Below are 20,892 nucleotides of genomic sequence, written 5' to 3' on the forward strand. Positions count from 1 at the left end.
GTATTATGTGCATATGATACTGCAGATACGCTTGTTTACATGGGTCCTGCCTTACTTGCATTACTGCCTTAATCACATTACAATCACATCAGTCAGCATCAGTGATGAAGCTTGTCCATTGCTTGTCTTATTGTTTAACTAGGGGCAACTGGACGGAAGTGCAAAACTCTTGTGGAAGAATGGTGCTGCATCCCTCCAACAGAGACCCAGACACTTTCCCAATCTATGCCAAGGCACACTGACACATATTAATGGCGGCTCATGGTGGCTCAGCACACTATTAGGACACTATGCCTTTGTTTTCTTTACTTTGGCAGTTACCTGTAGGCCTGCTTTACTGCTCAACAACATAGGTTAATGTTTTTTGTAGCTTTCATCTTGCCATGGGCACAAAAAGACTTCAGAGTAGCGCTTGACCAAAAACATTATTTATTAATATAAGCAATGTACCACGCACTAGAAAAACATACCTGACTATTGTCACTCTAGATCCTGTTTTCATAAAATATTCACTTAGGAGTGCTGATCCAAGATCAGAATGGCTCTGTAAAGCCCACCCCTCCAGAGACCTCACTAACAATTAGCACAAATTAAAACAAGTTGTGAACGATTGGTTTGAGTTACAACTGATTCCTGACACTTGGGAAAAAAAACATTCTTTCTTTTCTTTGATTCCACCCCCCCCGCACACCCGAGCCTCAGTGTGACTGAGATTGTAACTGATGGATGTAATTACACACCACTTTTGGAGACGGGCTGTTTTCAGAGAAGCTTAGAAATTTAAATGGGGTGATGAGGTCCCTGGAGGAGGCTTTTAAGTGAGTTCATTATGCTTGTATGACTTCATCCCTGATCCTGGGCCCGTACCCACTTCCATTTCAAGTGATTTCATTATCCTCGTATGACGCCATTGCTGATCCTGGGTTAGTACTCGTGTTGCTGAGAGGCTTTATAAATACAGGTCCCAATCAGTTGAAACACACAGGTGATTTCCATAAAGACGTAGAAAATAGTGATTTTGTTTTATTGAAGTATCTCAACGGACTAAGACACTTATAAAGTGTAGTAGAAATATCAGAGGTGAGGATAGTTTACTTCTGCGTGGGCCAAACTCCGTTCAATTCAGTCAGTTCATAAAGGACTAAGATAGATAGATAGATAGATAGATAGATAGATAGATAGATAGAACATTATTTTTTGCAGTTTCTAAATTCCAATGAAATTTTACTTTATGAATTGCTTCAAATGAGCTAATATACTAAGTCAGCAAAGTAAGTAACGGCCCATAGGGCAATAGCCCCTCTCCAGTTTCTCTAGCGCTACTCGAGGCAGCTTGATTTGCAAGCACAAACCTCTGGACAGGACACTAATTGTCTCGAGGCCATATGAATATGCAGGACCCCCCCCCCCCCAAATATGAATTCATTTACGCTCCTTGAACTGACTGAACTGGAAAACGGATCGACTCCGGCCTCGCTACCGGCCTAACATACATTCCATATATATAACTGTATGAAAATAGAAACGTTAATTAGATACATCGTACATAAAAGCTTTCTCTGAACATACAAATACCGGGAGAAAAGAGAGGGGTGGTAGGGGTGGGTGGGGGGGGGCAGTGGGAGGGGGGAGGGTTGTTCTACAAAGCCAAACAACTGCGGAAACACCATATAACAGTAAACGAAACCAAAACAAGATGTTTCAAACACCCTCCGTCCTATCCGTCCCTGTGTTCTCTGAACTTTGTCTGTGTGCCTCCATGTGGCATCAATTTTACATGTTTGAAGAAGGGATGTGGGACTCCGTCAAGCGTCATCAGCAACCGTTATAGATCATTCATTTTTCAACATGACTCTGTGTCTGTGGGTGTATGGACTATCACAATATATAGAACCTATTTTACAGCACCTATGTTCATTGCCAGCTGGGCACAGCGGGGTGTGCCTTTATGTCCTATGTATGGCAGGACATCAGAAAATCCATTCCAGTTTTCATCAGGGACAAAAAAAAAGTAACGGTATTGAAACTTTCATCAAGACCCCAATTTTATCCACTCAAGCTCTACTAAATTTTGAAAAATGTTTGTAAGTGTATTAGTGCTCAACCCATATTGGCTTTTGAAGGCCGATACCGATATCTCTGTATTGAAGCTGCTGATATATTGCGCCAATATTCAGTATCTTTAAATTTAACCATTTTCATGCCACTAAATTATACATTTTCAGTCTCTCCCCCAGAATTGTATTCTTGTCAGGGTGGAAAAGCCTCTGAAACAGCAGTTAGATTGTCATGTGACACTAAAACTCTCCATTGAAACCCATACTGATGAATTTCCTTAAGACAGGGTGACCCACCTTGCCTATTCAGTTACAGGGGAAACTCTGGGACACCTTTTGCCTTAATGTGAAGAATGAATTTACAAAAAAACTAAATAAACATATTGGACTATTAAATGTAAAATTAAAATGTGTAAAGGAAATAAAATGTCATTGCAGGTTTTTGCAGACTGTTTTTATGCAGTTGTGGTCAGGGAGGAACCTCCATCAGTGACAGGCCGATAGCTGATATTTAATAAATAGGCCTTACATTATCAGACAATTATATATTGGTCTACCCTAATAGCAATGTGTCAACAACATTGCTGAAAACTGGTGCAGTTGAAAATGTTCTGTTTTGGACAGGGCCAAGGCAATAATGTGCACAATGCCCACCAGGTGATTTTTTTGCATGTATATTTGTATATATGCTTATATGTATGCAGTTCTTATACATTGTGTGTTAATAAAAAAAACACCCAAATGTTCTTGGCATCTAAACTGCGTTGGCTGGTCAGAAAGCATTATGAACACAGTCGTCTCTGTAAAGCTCACTGACTCCATAAAGAAAGATTTTATCATACAAACCACTGCCCATGACACTTAACTCTCACTTAACGATTAACAGCTGATGTGTGAACGAGCAGAGCTGCAGTGAAAACACGACTAATCCCAATGATAATAATGAAGCGTTACTATTATTAGAAAGTAGAACTAATCCTAGAGTACAACTAAAACTAATGTGCTACGAACTGAACGGTGAGTGGACGCTTTTAAGCATCTCCAGTGGTGGAAACTGTTATCCGGGTCGGTTTCATCAAAGAATAAACAGCTCAGCATGCGGCGGCGTGATGGATGAGGTAATAAAGATAATGGGGGGGGGGGGGGGGACTCTGAAGCTGCGTCTCTCGGTGTCGCACCCTTTCTGAAGAAGGCACTATGGATGCTTCGCCATCTCGCCGACCAGGATTCAAGCAGTGCAACCCCAAACGTCTCTTGAATCGCAGTTGTCTGTTGTTTTTTTTTTGGTTTCTGAGAGTCACAAACAGTACCAATCAATCACTGCTAAGCTTTTTATTCTCATTCTTCTTCTTCTTCTTTCTCGAATATCTCCTTATTGTCCAGATCTGTCCAGAGTGCCACAATCCCCAATCGCTCAAATGTACCGTACCGTGGCCCTTTTTACACCACAACACCGGTGTTCTTCAGTCGTACCGGTCCAACGGCAGCACGTCTCTCGCAAGACTCCCCGCTAGACTCCCGCCTCAAGTCCTCCTCCCAACGCTTAGTTCTAGACCTCGAATCACGAGCCCCGACGCAAAGAAGACGGGGACTCCGGACTCCCGTTTCTTCCGGACCCTCGGATCACGCGCCTAACTAGAGGTAGAGGTAGCTGACCCAGTAGACGATGTTGAAGAGCAGGAAGGAGGTGGGGAAGAAGACCCGAGAGTAGGAGTCCAGCTCGCGGATGTTGACGTGGATCCGGCCTTTCTTCCAGCCGCCCTCTTTGCACTCCTCGTAGCAGCAGAAGAAGCTCTTGCAGTCCTTCCCGTCCAGGCACTCGTACAGGCAGTTGTCGTCGTAGTCGTGCCAGAAGAGGGAGTTGCCCATGGGCATCGCCGACCGCGGGGCACGGCCCATGTTGAGGGCTGAGTAGGCCTGCATGGGGTGGACAGAGTATAAATAAACATCCAGCTCAAGCAGAAGAAATTTTACTTACATAGAAGTAAAATTACTGGTAAAAATCTAGTTAAAGGAAAAATCTACCCTTTGGTACTCTTAATTAATGTGTAAGGTTCAGTGCTTTCCAGGATATATTTGGTGTTTTCATTTACATTTTTGATGTACCCACTTTCCCTCAAACTGCCTGGTCTACTTCTACTTCAGTTACTGATTTCCCAGAATGCCCTTCGACAACTCCACAGAGAAGGGGTGTGAATGTGTTGCTTTCAATTAAAGGTGGGGTGTGTGGGAATATAAATATAGCTAGCTACTTTGTGAACGTGTGTGCGTCCCTTAATGAAACACAACACCTCTTCTAGCTGCATTGCATTCTGGTCTGTTGAGGTTTGTGTTGGAGTGTTGGTATCTCTTCCTCTTCTACGATGGATTTCTCCCTGTGTGATTGATGAATGTCGGAGCAAAATATTGAGTCTAGAAAGAAGCTCTTTGATTGAAGGGACTGACACCAAAAGCTGACATTTACTGTTGATATAGATAGGTGAAAAACTTTCTGCTATCAAACTTCATTGTAGCTGCACTGGAAATGTGTTTACGTGATGTCATGTCATCTACGCTTGGCCAGTTTATCTGCAGGAATAATAAAAATACACCAAACAACAAAATGGACCCAGAAATGCAAGGTACATTGCCAACAGCTGTTTTTAACAGTGTTAAAATGTTTTAGGGTGGATTTTTCCTTGAAGAAAAAGTAAAAAGACGCTTGTTAAGCTAGTTAAAAAACAGACAGTTACATATGATCTTTTCCATGCAAAAGGATGAGAAGACAGAATTCAGACTAGACTCACACTTCTTTTAATAAAAAAAAAAACTTAACACAAACTTTACAAAATAAAGTGCATAAATCAAGTAAAACCAGATTACTCTTCTCTGCTTTGATTCTTCTCTCATCTGCTGACAAAACCCCTGCTAATGCCGCCACAATGGACCATTTATGGTGCCATACAATTTGCCAGTGTATGGAAAGCCAGTTTATGGAAATTCCATGTTTATGGAAGGACTCCAAAATTTGTGCTCTGAATGGATGTGATTTAAATTAAATAGAAATGAATGTGTAGCTAAGTACAATACTTGAGTCAGTACACACTTAAATAAAAGTAAAATTACCGACTTCAAAAAATACTCAAAATGTACAAATGTACAAGTACACAGAAAAGGTATGTAATGAGAGTGATTGATTTTTTTTTTTTACTGTTTACTGTGTTCACATGTACAACTATAGTGTGAGAAAATCTATTGTGTGATTTTTTCCCCCCTGATGCTTATAAAATTGTATGGGACAGCTTAATTGTGATAAAATCTTCGCACATTTTTTTTCCAGTTCTTCTCAAACGTCTTTTCCACTCTTAGGGGAAGAGTGGGAGGAGAGGGAGAGAGCGAGCGAGCGAGCGAGTGAGAGAAAACGAGAGAGATGGAAAGAGAGAGCGAGAGTTGGATGTATGTAGTGCAGAAGGAGAATTGACTGAGTGGGCGGCACAAAGGGACCGCGCTGAGAGAGGAGGGGGGGGGGGGAATATGAGGCTTCCCCACAGACAGACCAGCCAAAATACAGTATACAGCGAGAGGAATGCAGAGGAGGGGATTGGACGGAACACAACTTAATTGTTCCGCCGAAGCTGACAGTCTTTGGCGTTAACCCCGAGACGCGCACAACAGAACTATTCCACGGTGGCGGGGGGGGGGGGAATAATGAAGAGGGAGGGGACGTGGAGAGCGGGAAACGACAGCAGCAGTAGGTGACTCAGTTTAAGTGGATGTGTGCCGCCGCCATTAAAGCCTTCTCGGCAGGTGGAAGCCTTGAATTCGCCCACGCAGAGCATTAGGATTGTTGGGAAGGAATCAACTCTCGGCGAAATGCTTTCAGACAGCTGCTCATGCTCATGCTCATACATGTGGACAGACATACTTGTACGTATGTTTACACGCTAGGGTTTTAGAAGGCTGTTAACAATGTCTTTACACTGAAGTCGTTTTCCTGCCAAAAGTTACAGGGATTCTAAGTGTTTTATCCTTGGCTCGGTGGAAAAGCCTCTGAAACAGCATTCAGACCATCATATGATACCAAAACTCAAACTCAAAACCATATTTAGGAAATTATTTTAGGGTTAGCGCTTCCTTAAAGGACCATACCGGTGTTTTTGCATGTTTTAGCACATTTACTACATTGCACACATATTATATACAGTATACCATGTTTCAAAGCATACCGTACTTTTTTAGATTTTGGAATATTTACTCGACTTCTGGGCTTGATTTTCAGACCAAATATTGCAGAAATGCAATGCCGTCTGGCAGCTGACTTCCCAGATGTCGGAGCTTTCCACCAGCATGTGAACACACCAGAAGATGTCTAGACATTTCAAATCAATGCAGGCATTAAACTAAATTGCCACGCAGCAATCAAGTAACTTGGTGTGAACATTCCCCCCCACATCTAAAAAGTATGGTATGCTTTGGGAAATGGTCAATAGTATTGTAAAGTATACATGAATTGGCTAAAACATGCAAAAACACCAGTATGGTCCTTTATATCCAAGGTCCACTGCACCTTGGATACCCTAGGCCCTAATGTAACTCTGCGATAATGAACAATTAATATACTAAGGACACAAAATTCAACATTTAACATGCTATACATATAATTGTTAGAATGATTCTGTCCTGTGTCATCTCGCAATAGTGTTCTTTTATCTTGACTTTATTTAGGAAGCCCTGTGTGTGAGTGAGAGAGAGAAAGAGAGAGAGAGAGAGAGAGAGGGAGAGAGAGAGAAGGGAAGTGATTGTACAAATGTGGAATAAGAGAGGGAGTATGCAACAACCACTTACCCCACTACCAAGAACACAGGGGTCTAAACATGGCAAACTCTCGCGGGGCTGTTAGACTCTTAGGAAAACTGATCAGCCTCACCCTTTTACACACACGCACACACACACACACACAGCCTTACCATCCTCTGCGTCTTGGGCGGGGGTCTCCGTACGCTGTAGGAGTAGTAGTTGAGCATGGCGTACTCTATCATGGCGGCGAAGACGAAGAGGAAGCAGACGGTGACGAACAGGTCCATGGCCGTCACGTAGGACACTCTGGGCAGGGAATTCCGGGCGACCGTGCTCAGGGTGGTCATGGTCAGCACTGTGGTGATACCTAGGGAGGTAACGCCATGTGTCATTTTACAGGGACGGGGTCAACTGACAAGTCACTGGTTATACAAGGGCTGGGCAGTAGTTTATTAATCACCATTAATAATATATAGGGGTATTCTGGGTAGATGTCCCCAGTCCTGCATCTATCCTGTATTAGTGCTCCATTAGCACTTCGACAGCTGCTGTAGGCATCAATCTGTTTTGACTGTTCATCTCAACACCCCCGAATCAAAAGTGATGGCCCCCAGTTTCAGGTGTAAATGAACAGACTCCGACTCGAAATGATGATTTTTTTTATTTTCCCTCTCGGGGGAATCGTACGTGATTAGCTCTAGAGAGAAGCCCGCAATGAGAAGGCTGCGAATACGTATTATTTCACGGAGCATTTATTCCAAAGATCAAAAACATGACAGTAAAATTGCATATTAGAAATCTATTTTTTCCCCATGTCATTAGTCATGTTGCCAGCCCCTAAAATCATCTCATGACCCCCTGGTGAGTCCTGAGCCCCCCGGGTTGAGAACCTTTCACGAGCCAAGGACCACACCATCAATTGAACGCAAATGAGCATGTTTATTTAACAGATATGAACGATGAAGAGGAGACTGCGATGAATGGAGGATGGAGGGATGTAGGCGAATCATCTGCGGTGTGGGGAAGGTTTCGGCGACGGACCCGCCCTTGCTCCCGGGCACGGCAGCAGACCCCCAGGGGGCCCGGTAGTAGAGAGGAGTGGAGAGAGAGGGAGAGAGAGGGAGAGCGAGAGAGATCGAGCAGCTATGCTGGGCAGGTAGGCATTTAAAGGGAAACGACAAATCAGTGATTCCTTGCACCTAATTGTGACTGAAACACAACTTTTCTCTCTGTGGTGGAGCAGCAGTGCAGCAGTAATGCAGCAAGCATGCAGTAAAAAGTCAGCTTTCTATTCCTATTTATACTGTGGAGTCTCTTTAGAATTAGAATGAATAGAAATTACACATATTGAAATTACATTGTAAACTTTGGTCAAAACACTAAAGATGGCAGCCATAGAATTTTGACGATTTTGTAATTTTTTCTTATGATATCATCTGTATTAACTTTCTTTTTTCCCCCACATTGTTTTCAAGAGCTAAATTCATGTCAGTCAGTCAAGGTCTCTATCAAAATCCACAGTGTTGTAAAAATCATCTTCAACAAATCATTCATCTTGAGCAGTATCTATTCAATAAAAGGAAGTAAAAGTCTTATTATTGGGAAAATTACATTTTAAATGGACATGTTTTTAAACAAGTGGTAGTAATTGTTGTTTTAGGCATTGGATACAAGGCAAATGTCCATGTAAACAGACAATAAAGTGCTGTGTTATTGCTGGTGTCCAGAGCATGAGAAAGTTGGAATAGTGATAACTTTGCCATGGCAACACATCCGCGCTGTGCACCAGAGTCTTTTCTCATGACAACATGACAACAAGCTTCATGGCCTCAACCCAAAAACACAAGAATGTAGAGAAAGAATGTGTCGTATACTATGTGTGAGATACAGTCATTCCAATGTTCTAGGTGACAGAGACATAATTTACCATTGAGACGTGTGTTGCGGACTTCTCTAATTAAAAGTGACAGATTATGTTGACAGTTATATCCGGGCCAATGTACACACTGCGGTTATTAGTGGATCCCTAGAGAGGTAAAGCTCGTCTCAGTGCGCTTCTCTTTTAATGACAGTGATGAATGAGCTAGATAATGCTGTAGTATTCTCATTGAATTGACCTCTACTGGAAACTGAAATTACAATGGAAACATTTACAAGCCAGGTTGGGAATTAACCATCATTTGTTTGTTCTTTTGTACTCTAAAAGATGGAAAATAGTCGAGGTTGCTGTTAACATTGTAATCCACCACCCACTGTGGTCCTTGGATAAAAAAAAGTTAGTGATTATAACTATTCTAATTGGGGATAACTTTTTTTTTTATTGTGCGTTTTATCGTGTTATCGGTGTCAGCGTTTGAGAGATTGTTCCCTATGGTGTCTTAGAAAGGACAATATTGTCTTCGCTTGGTGAAATGAAATCAATTCTTTCAAAGAGAGATGAACCCGCTGACATTAATGCCCACTGGGGGCATCAATATCCACGGCTGTAACACATACACATCGCTCTCGTCAGCGCACCAGCCCTCTCTCTCTCTCTCTCTCTCCTTTTCTCTCTCGTCATCTCCCCTTTCTCTTCATGCCTTGTCTTACACTCTCTCTCTCCCTCCCTCCCTCCCTCTCTCTCTCTCTCTCTTCTCTCGTCTCTTTCATCCACATCTCCTAGATGTCTTTCATGGCAGTGTGTGCCACTGTTTTCGCCTCTGGTTTCCATAGAGACGAGCGCTCCCGTCTATTTCAAGCTACCTCCTCTGGTCTAGTGCTCGTCTAGACTTTCTCTTTCTCCACTCATTACATTTCACTGCCAAACTAGGAACAGGGAAAACTCTTACTTTCTGTTTAAATCCTGACAAATATCTGTTTATTAATGTCGTACATTAGAAGCAGTGTGACATCATTTTTTCGAGGAATCAACCTGTTTACTCCTTGTGCATTTGTTGGTTTTTTTTGTGTTTATTACAAACTACCCCACAGGCTGCTCACAGTCTCGGTTGCTATTTCAAATCAGGATCACGAGTTTTGTTTGCACAGTTGAATTCATTCTGTGGGAATTGTCGCTACATGATGCCATGGCAACTGGGTGACTCCCTGTCTGTGCAGCCAATCTTAACAACATGAACTCTCAGATCCGGAGGAAGAGAATAGGGAGGGGGGGGGGGGGGGGGGGTTCACACAGAAGTGAGAAAACCCCCAGTACATGTGCCGGCGTAAAAACAAATATGCGGGAGACATCCTCGGTGAGAAACCCGCGTAACTGCGTCCCCTCGATGAAAAATAATCTTGTTTTCTCTCAACTGTGTGACAAGAAAGGAAGTAAATATTGTCTCTGTTCTTCACACACAGGCAATACTGCAAAATGAGATTTTAAAGACTTGACAGTTACCCTAATAGAGCGCCACACGTCTCCGGTGATGACGGGGTGTCGCCACTGTGTTTAGAAATGTCATCTTTGCTGCGTGTAGAGGGATACTCCGAAGAGAAAGATCAATGCAGCCAGGTATCACCGGCCGCCGCCTGTGCGCACGAAGCCTCTATAAATAGTTCTGAGGAATACCGATCAGGTCACGAGACGACATGGACTTCAGCCTGGTCTCAGCACAGCATTCCTTTTCTCTTTCTTTTCCTTTTCTATATTTCCGATAAACCCTGTCGCGAAGAGGATGCTGCCGTTTGCCCCCCTCTGCCCCTCCCTGGCATCGCTCTACCTGAATTTGTTTTGAAGAGCAAGAGGAAAAAATAAGAGACGATAACAACTAATATGCATTGTGATGAGGCTGGCAAATGTGAAGTTAGAATAGTGGAACTGGAGTGAAGTTGTGTATTGCCTGGGAAGATAAATATTTCCGTTTTTGTGCTGTAAAGCATTCTTTCTCGGCAATGGTCTCATTTGTTTACAGTAATTGTACTAATGTCTCAAATCAATGTGGTAATGATTCATTGATGTTAAAATGCTACATGTTGCCATTTCAATCTATTCTAATTTAATCCAAGTGTTTCATGCACTCTGTTCAGGCCCTGAGTCAAAGCTAGGTCTCCCATGCATGTAATCAACGAGCCATACATGACCAAAGGAGACACTTGGGACTACAAAGGTTCTGGGATGGTTACTCTATTCTATAATTTAACTAACCCAGCCTTCCCCTATACTTCCTTACAGTGGGCTTGATGTCTATAGGCCATAATACGCAAGGCAGCTTTCTGGGCAGAGTGCTGTCCATTGTCATTTTGGCGCTTCCAGGTGCCACAGAGAGACTTTTCTCTACAAACGACCTACATCAAGCCGATCATATCACAGCGAGTTGGTCCCCACGGTGAAAAAAGCACCCCATTTAGATTTCCCCCATCTCTTCACAGTAGGGAGCGTGAGGATTGATACCTCTGTAATACCACCTATCTCTAACTTACTATCGTCTTGGTAGAGAGTTCCCGCGAGGAGCGCTGTCATATTCTTACATCCAAGCTGTCGTGTCACCGCCGACGAGCGTTCGCGTGAGTGAAGGCTCTCACTGGGATACCTTGGTTTTTGGAATTTTCCTCTGTTTTTTTTCCTTTTAGACCCTTGTGAGAAAAAAAGCCTCCTCAGCTGCCCTTTCTGGCAGCTATGCCCCTTAGTTTTGATGAGGAATGCTAGCCAAAGAAGGTATTTCGTCACACCAGACAAGAGTATTATCAGTGACTGCTCTCATAGTAGTTGCCCCTTATACTGTGCTCCATTCAAAGTCGAAAGTTGGAAATTCCCAGCTAATAGGTTGTAATTACAGCTTTTATGTGTTCCAGTGGTTCAACTCAGAAAAAACAGGGAAGAAACATACTGTTCCCAAGGTAACAGCTAATCATATAGTCAATGATATTTGGCAACGTTAGCTAGCTGGTTAGCTTAGAACATTAGCAACTGTAAGTGCAACTTTACATTTCAAATTCCTATAGGCCTATTTACCACTTACCACCCAGGTATTTTGATATACAGTATTTGAAGTCAACACTGAAAATCAAACTCAAGTATATTGTGAGGATTATAAACACGTTAAAAGTAATGCTGTGTAATATTAACAGTGTATGCCGTCATGTTGTGTTTGAGAAATCTTGCCTATGTTTCCTACTTGACTCGAAGGGCCGTTTTTTCCTCGTAAGAAGTTGGAAATTCGGACTTTCCAACATTTCTTGAATGCAGCATTAGTGTTAGAATGCTGCCCCTGCTAGCGAGCCATTTTGAGGACACAGAGGGACAAACGTAGGAACTTTTTTCTTTCCCAGTGTGCCTGGCAAAGAAAAATGGCCATATAAAATGAATGACTTGGCAGGTTAAGAGTTGCAGCTTAACTGTAACTCATATCAGTATCAGCAGGCCACTGGGTTGCTGCGGAAAGGGGAAAATGAATAATTTACCCAATGTACAGTATATTGCTTATAGCAACAACCAGCATCAGCCCACACAATATTTTTCAATGTCAAGGAACTGTATCACATATTTAATGGCAGGTGTATTAAACTGTTTGCATTGGACTATTGACTCCCTGTCTGGTCTTATTTACTAATGTTTGCATGTCTGTACATTGTGGCGATTTGTTCTGTTTTACTGTGCTTTGGTTTTGTTTCACTGATTTTATTATGTATTTATATAGTGTATTTTTGCTATTAGCCCTGCCTGCAAAGCGAATTTCCCTCATGGGATGATAAAATCTGAACTGAAGTGAATTGAACGTGTCTGACACAGCTGGAATTGGCCCTCTGGATTCAAGCTTTGCCAGAGAGTTATCCATGGTCTTATATTCCGCTTTAGGGTGAGTTTTTTTCCCTTGAACAACCACCGCCTCCCACCCAGCATATCTCAGTCCAGATCCATTTGAGCTGCAGAGATTGAGGTCTCTATGGGAATCAACCCCAGCTCATCTCTTTTACTCCCAGGCTATCGCTCAGCCAAACGTCCTTACTTTGTAGGAGTAGCGGGTGAGTGACAGCTCTTTGGAAATACCACCTGGAACATGTTGGCAGCTTGTCAAGGCAGTCAGCCTCGGGGGGGAGGTGTCATCACCTGCCTACTCTTTGGACTTCAACCTCTCCGTGATCTCAGCCGCCGTCCTCCCTCGTTCTGACATTTCTCCCCTGCCACTACACGCTGGGAGCCTTCACTTCTCGCTCCACTCCGGGCCCCGCTATCTTTTGTCCCTTCTCCATCTCTCTCATGTTAGTTTTAACCCTCTGTCCCTCACTCACACTCTCTCTCTCCCTCTTATCTCTCTTCTTCCCTTTCAGCTTCGGGATCAGGAAAGAGGGGTGACCTGAAAGCGGAGGCGATGTACTGGAGAAAAAAGGCCAAATGACTTTCTATTGTTGAGCTGAATGAGGATGTTTATCTCGACTGGGGCAGCTTGCCTCTCTTCCCCTACCTGTTGTTTGAGAGAGATCACACGCTTTTACTGCCTTTGGTTGTGTCTTAACCAGACAGTCAGACAGGTGGATAGACAGATAGCCAGACAGGCACACACATACACAAAGGAGTTTTGAACATTGTGGTTTAGGCCTAGTATTGGAAGCCTTGAGAAGGATACACAGCTTATTGCCTAGTGTTCATTCTCTTCTGGTTGAGAGATGAGGAAAACACACCAGCAGCAGCGAGGTGAAAGCTAGCAAAAGTCAATACTTTCGATAAAACCTGGCATCCACACATGCATACAATGGTAGCCATTATAGATGTCCCCTGCTATGCGTCATCTCCACTGCATTAGTAGCCTACTACTGTCAATTCTTCCATTAAATACATTACAGTCTATTTGCTTCAGTAAGATTATATAGTCAAATTAAAGTAAAGTAAAAGAAGACTCCCATGTCTCTAAATCCACTACTTACTATGCAGACCATTCCTTGTAGCTTAAAAACTTTCCTTGAAATTCCTTTTGAGGATGGAGCAAAAGAGCAATAGTATTTCAGCAAGAAAGCAAAAAAAATAATTCATACAGTGGCTACATCTGTGGCTCCTATGAACAAAACAATATGTATTAAATCTCTATGTGATTAGCTTGGCACGTCAGCAGCTACTAATGAGGTCAGACAACAAACACGTGTGTGCTTACTGGTTAACACTCATGACACTGTTGACCATGACACTGTTGACATTGTTTGTACTCATAAACACTCACAATACTGTAAAACGGATAAAACGCTGTGTCTGCCGTTGTAGAATACTACTCACACAAGCTAACAGGCTAAATTATAGCTACGATGCGCGGCCACGGTAGTTAGCGTTAGCATCTACTAACACAATACCTCATGTTACCTTGATGGTTTCGTTGGAGCTTGGAAAAACAAACTCCAACACTAACGGCAAATAAAGTGAATGTTTCACTGCAAAAAAGCTTTCAGACATTTTAGTTATAAGACATTCTGAAAATAAAGCTTTATGTTGTTTTTAGCCTCTGTCGCTGTCACCCTGTTCAAGCCTCGCACTGTTTTGATGTTCAACTTTCATCATGTTCAGTAAGTTGAACACAGTCATAATGTCCGTTATGTTGGAAAGGGTCCGTTTGGCCCGGTGCGTGCTTGATGAGTAACGCTAGCTTATTAAACTTGATACATGACACGACTTTATTAGGCTGCGTTCACACATAGTGTTTTTTCCCCAACCACCAGCGCCCTTTTCTCATTAAAAGCAACGGGAAACAGCCTTCCAGCCTTTCCATTACAACAGCGATCATAAAGGCAGTATGGATTATACTGGACATGTATTGGAAATATCTGGTAAGCCTTTGCTTGTTGCACAACACTGTTTTGTCTGCTAGAAGTGCTAACCAGCTGGTTAGTGAGCTAGCAGCTGCTCAGCTAACATCAGGTGACGTTGCCGTGATCCGCTTTTTATTTCTCCTCACAAAAAGTGTTCCAGGCAGCGCTTTTTCCACATCAAAAAACGCTATGTGTGAACGCAGCCTTATGCAACTATCAGGGAAGTTTTTGTCTTTGGGCTTGATAAAGAACAGGGGAGGACAGAACTCCAATATAACTTCTTTATTACCGCGGAGGCGTTTCAGATGACCTTCTGTGATATTGCCTGAGTGGCAGACCGACGAAGGGCAAGAAATGTCTGTGGCATTAAAGTAGTAAGTGAGAAGTGTGTGTGCTGTCCTGGTGCAAGTTACATCGGGGGGGAGGTTGTTTGAATCCCTGGATCAGGTGGGTGGCGGACGTTACTGGGTCTTCCCTCCCTCTACATCTATTGCCAAAGTACCATAGAGCAAGGCAGTGGGCCCCCAACAGCTGCTCAGTGGCTTACAGCAGTGATTCTCAACCTTTTTCATATTAAGGACCGCTAATTTTGTACACATCCCATTTGATGAGATTTTGTATCTCGGACCCAAATCTGAGATCATTTTATTGTTAGATTTGATGATTTTGTCCAGAATTCCATGACTGACTGTATTCTAGGTAGAGAGGAAACAGTGAAACAGTGAAGCTATGATCAAAATAGCCATTCTTCTACATTCTCTAATGGTGTTAACTTCTTGTAAATGAAATAATGGTGAAGTTTAACAATTCATTCATTTGCTGGGGACCCCCTGGAAACCCCTCAAGGACCCCTGGTGGTCCCCTGACCCCACGTTGAGAACCACTGGCTTACAGTACAATACTGCTGAAGTACTGGGGAACTCCCTGTGATTAATGTGTTGATGCTGTAAATAAGAATTGTTCTTGTTAACTTGCCTGGTTTCATAAAAAAATGTAAATTATGTGTTTAATATGCAGAGTTTAGCATAAAATGTGCCTTTAATGTCCACTCCAGAACTGAAGTATCACTCCTGCCAGAGTAGCACCACTAACTGGCACACTGCAGATAGTTTTTCACTCGACTGAAGAGAATTTTCACTTTCAACCTGATCGACTGAGCTCATGACATGTGGCTTGACAATATGTGACAGTGAGGAATTTAAAATGCATTTTTTGAGCTGTAAATGGCGGCTTTATGTTTGTGCCGTTTGTGAATGTTGGAGCAAAAAACTGTATTTTGAGTGACAGCGGGCTATAAAAGTTGTGACGACTTCAGTATCCAAGCCGCAAATCGCACTCCCCAAGAATGTGCTATGTGCACTTCAACGCTTTGAAAACATGGGAAATGGAAAAATGAAAAATGACATTCTAAACTCAGCGGTGTGCTTTTTAGCGTGCGGCGCGAAATGCCCGAGTTCTGATTGCCACTGATCCTGGCTGGATGATGTCTAGGGGTGACGGATCACTATCTTGCTACACTGGCTCCATGGCTACCGTCAGGGATCACAATCTTGCTACAGTCGTTCAGTGAGCGCACTTTGTCTGAGGATGTGCTCTCTCTTGGCTGAAGATGAAGGCCAAGTCAGCTCATCAAAGAGAGTAACACAACAATGAGTTATTACAGGTAGTGCTGGCTCGTAAACTTAACAAGAGGAGAACTTGCCATACTAAACAGCTACTGCCTCAAAACCACTACACACATTGATTATGCATCAAAGCCGCACGCTATTGTGCAGATTTGCACTTGTTCAATATTCAAGACACAGTTTCAAATACACTCAAAGGCAATGGCTTTGATAAATCATCACAAAACGGCGACCAAATATCTCAATGCCGAAAAAAGAGGTCAAACAATGCCCAGAGGTATGAACTCCTATCAAGGCGAGAATGACAAATGACCCACTCAGCAGGAACATTTCAGGCTCCTTTTACACTGTCTATATAATGCGGGCATGTGAAGAGTTTCATTTCCAAATGTGATATCCAACATTTGAGGAAAAGTGATACCTTCTCTCACAAAGTAATTGATACCACAGAATTAAAACAAATACTTTTTAATGGAAGTAATGTAAATCCTTAGCTGGGAAAATGTTTTTACTGACTGGATCCTGTGTGTTTTAGAGATGTGTTTGAATTTCTAAATTGGATATACTATATACTCTATATATATCCAATACAAATATAGAGTTTTGGAAATAAACTTTTGATGGACTTACCTCAATATCCACCTCAAACAGGAAATGATCAGCACCTTCAACAACATCATCATCATCCACAGGAAAGCAAATGAACTAATGGTAGGCATGCAGTGAGGGAGGAAAATAAATTTAAAACAATCATCAAATCATGAGAAAAAGATGGGATTTAGCACTAACATCAAGAATGAAAAGGAAACAATCAACACTGATGGTACAGAAATTATCCAAGAATGCTCATACACACCTACATTTACAGTCTAAGTAAGTACACACATCCATGCACACTTTTCTTTCTGTCCCAAAAATTAGGTCATTACTTTTGTCATCATCCACTCTAAATCTCAGATTGAAGTTGAATCCTCAAAAAACTATATATCCCACCACCATCCCCTGATTCATTTTCCTCGTATTAGTGTCACACTGAGCTACAGCTGACATGAGCAATGGCAGGAAAGTTTACTTTATGTAAACTGATTTTTCTCAAGCAAAAAGATGACAAGAACATCGAACGTCAGCGCTATTCGGTGATCATTCACAGGTGAGGAAACTGACTTTCTGCCAGTGTTGGGGGTGATCTGTACCTAGGGCCGTCCTGGCGGGCGTGGCGTCGCTCTTGATCCAGAAGGAGACCCAGGACAGGACCACGGTCAGGATGCAGGGGATGTAGGTCTGGATGGTGAAGTAGCCCATCCTTCTGCTGAGGTCAAAGTACACCGTCATTAACACATAGTCACCTGCAGGGAGAGAGAAAGTGAGATAGAAACAGAGCCGTCAATTCACTAAACCCAAAGCGATGGAAAACCTCTTATATTGTTTATTGTCAATCTTCATTTATTCTCTGTGAGGGAAATTCAGTATGAAGCAAGGTTTAAAAACATTTAGGACATTTTAATGTTGATGTTAATGGACATCTGTTGAGAACTGTTCCATTCGAACTCAGGTGGCATCAAATACAATCACACAGACTCTTGAAAATGTGAGTGCAGTTTGTTTGGAACACACACACACACACACACACACACACACACACACACACACATACTGTATACATTTTGGACTAAAGAAAAATAACTGTAGGTGTAATATAGTAACTATAAACTTTATTTGTATAGCACTTTTTTTCACAAATTAAATGTTGCAAGTGTTTTACAGCATAAGAAAAGGCAAAAAGTCATAAAATGAATAAATAAAAGTAGATAAATATTTAAACAAGAAAATAAAATAGAGAAAATATAAAACAAATGGTGTATTAGCAGACTGTTCATAAAAGTGCTTTTTAAGGAGAGATTTTAAGGATACTATTGATTTTGCTAGCCGGAGCTCCTCGGGGAGAGCGTTCCGCAGCCCCGGGGCTCTGCCTGCAAAAGCCCAGTCACCTTTGGTATTTAGCCTGGACTTTGGAACAGCAAGGAAAGTCCCTGAGGATCCGAGGCTGTGCACTGGCTCATAAGTAATTAAATGGTCTGATATGTAGCTTGGGGCCACACCATGCAGTGCCTTAAAAGTTATCAGTGAAATCAATTCCAACATGGGCGTAATATGATCCTCAGATTTGGTTAGAACTCTGCATTTTGCACTAATTGCAGACATTAGAGGGAATTCTGGCTGGGACCAGAGTAGATGGAGTTACAGTAATCTAAATGAGAGGAGATAAAGGCATGGGTAACCTTGTCAAGGTTGGCAAAGGATAAAAAAGACAAAATTTTAGAAATATTTTTCAACTGAAGGAAGCAAGACTGAACTTCCCTCTTACACTGGCCATCAAAACAGAGGTCAGAATCAGATATTACGATATCTAGCAGCAGGCTTTACCGAGATAGAACTATATCAGCTTGATGGAATTAGATTTGTTTTCATTTAATTAGAGAAAGTTATGAGACATCCAGCATCAGAGAGGCAAGTCTCAAGTGGGCATAGCTGCCAAAGTCACTAGGCTGTATCGGGACATAGATCTGTGTGTCATCGGCTTAGCAATGGAAAGTTCTGTTTAGGAATAATGTGATCTAGGGGAAGCGTATAAAGTGAGAACTGCAGGGGGCCAAGGATCAACCTCTGGGGGACACCACACAAAGGTGAGTTGAGGAGGATGAGGCATTCCCCACCACAACAGAGAAAGTTCTTTTTTTATCACTTTAGTCTTTATTTCCTTTATACATACACAAGTAAAACAAAAACACAACATCGAAACATACAGCTGCAAAGAGGAGGTTACAGTTTACAACTAGTAATGCAGTTTACAGTACTATTTGCTTATTAAAACTTTTATACAATAATTTACATTATTGTCAATAAAATTATACAGTGCCGATGTCTTTATTTCTAAACCTAATCCATTTTTCCCATTTTCTGTTAAACTCATCTTTCACTCTAAGTCATTTTTTCCATCACAAATATTTCCTGTACTATATCTAACCACTGTCTATGTCTGGGTGGGTCCGTTTCAAGCCAGTTTCTTGTAATAGCCTTCCTGCCAGCTGTGTGTAGAATTTTGACCAAGTAATTCTTCCTTCGGCACCACTTTAGTTATATTGCCCAGGTATAAAATGGAACATTTCTTGGAGATTATATATCCTAATACCTCATTCAATACTGAATTCACTCTATCCCAAAATGGCTCTATTTTTGGGCAACTCCAGAAGATATGTGCATGATTTGCATCTGTGTGGCCACATTGCCTCCAGCATGTTTGTTGCCTTTTTATATTAGGTGTAATAAAGAAACAAATTTGATTTTTCCAATTAAATTCTCTCCATTTATGTGAATTTGTGGATGTCTGTAGTGATACACACATATGATGCCATTCTTCTTCTGAAATCGTGATGTTCAATTCCTTTTCCCTTAAGTTCACTTAAGTTTTACCTAAAATGTAGTTTTAGCCTGACATTCCATTAAACTATGATAAAGTTTAGAAATAATCCTCGATGTTTAACAGAGAAAGTTCTATTAGCCAAGTGTGAATGGAACCATTTGCCATCAGTGATGCCAACCCAGTTTTCATTAGTAACTTTAATCATGGCAGTTTCTGTGCTGTGAAGAGCTGAAGATGTCATTATTGGTCAGAAATGAAATCGGATGTGTGGCCACTTCCTTCTCTGAAACCTTCCTAGTTTGGAAATTGGTCTATAATTGCTGAAAGCAGGTGAGGATCCAGATAAGATGAGAAGACAGAGAGAGACAGAGAGGAGGAAGAGATGGAGAGGAGAAAGACTGGAGAGATGAGAAGAAAGTGAGGAGGATATAATATGTGGAGTATAGGATCTACAGAGAACAAGGGAGAGACAGAACAAGAGAGAAAAACTTGAGGAAAGCACTGAAGACAATGGAAAAAGTCGCTAACTTCTCTCTAACTTAAGCAACCATACAATGGCATTGTCAGTGTCAGGGGAAGAAAAATGAGGAGAGACACAGTTTGTTCTGCTGCCTCTTTCATGGTCCAACTAAGATGCTTGTTACTGCGAGCATTAATTGACAGCAGTAGGGAGATATTGAGCTACAATACTTGCCGAACAAAAGCCATTGTTCTATAACCTTGACAAAGTTTTCCCGCATCAGAAAACCATTACTTTAAATATGACTGAAGAACACCTTTTGATGATCTCCTGCCACTCAGGCTTTTGCATGAAAAGGATGTCGGTTTGAATAAAACATCTGTAAAAGAAGACCTTTTGTCCTCAGCGTGCAGCTGAGTCTCACCTCATATTCAAGTCAGAATCAAAATCGGAATCACTTTAATCGCCAAGCGCAATGAATGTAGAACAGTGTGTCTTGGTGGGACTGGCACAGAGGAGTATTTACAGCTTACAGAGTGGCATATTTTAAACGCACCCATGCGGTACAATGTACAAAGTTGTTCTATACAGAATTTCATTTTTTTTTGTGATTACTGCAACCAAAATACTTGATTTGTGGTGAGTTTTCACAGAAATTGCAATGCACTTTGCATAGTTTTCGGTGTTTTTTTTGCAGTAAAATGACAGGATTTAAAGCACCAAAATGTGATTTTATGACTACATCCCATTAAGAAAAAGTTATATGTAATCAGTTCCTATGATAATGAGCATAGGCTTACTGCTTATCACAGGAACTACTGCAAATTCTTTGGCTCATGC

General features: G+C 41.9%; 1 protein-coding gene across 2 annotated transcripts in view; it reads right to left on the reverse strand.

The window, feature by feature from the left end:
• Window positions 1-3,692: 3,692 nt before the first annotated feature.
• The window catches only part of LOC139642863 (gamma-aminobutyric acid receptor subunit gamma-3-like), a 71,253-nt gene continuing 54,053 nt past the window's right edge, over window positions 3,693-20,892 (reverse strand). The window contains exons 8-10 of one of the 2 annotated variants that reach the window (XM_071517897.1): window positions 17,365-17,517; window positions 7,004-7,200; window positions 3,693-3,974 (exon numbers count right to left, since the gene is read on the reverse strand). In XM_071517897.1, coding sequence (XP_071373998.1) covers window positions 3,693-3,974; window positions 7,004-7,200; window positions 17,365-17,517 — 632 coding nt within the window. Of the gene's footprint in view, window positions 3,975-6,991; window positions 7,201-17,364; window positions 17,518-20,892 lie in introns of both variants that reach the window. The other variant, XM_071517898.1, reaches the window with a different exon arrangement.

The sequence above is a fragment of the Centroberyx affinis genome, unplaced genomic scaffold (genome assembly GCF_046629955.1).
Source record: "Centroberyx affinis isolate AG114_WGS23_722 - 3 ecotype Tasmania unplaced genomic scaffold, CSIRO-AGI_Caff_v1 ptg000538l_1, whole genome shotgun sequence".
In the NCBI taxonomy this organism is placed as follows: domain Eukaryota; kingdom Metazoa; phylum Chordata; class Actinopteri; order Beryciformes; family Berycidae; genus Centroberyx; species Centroberyx affinis.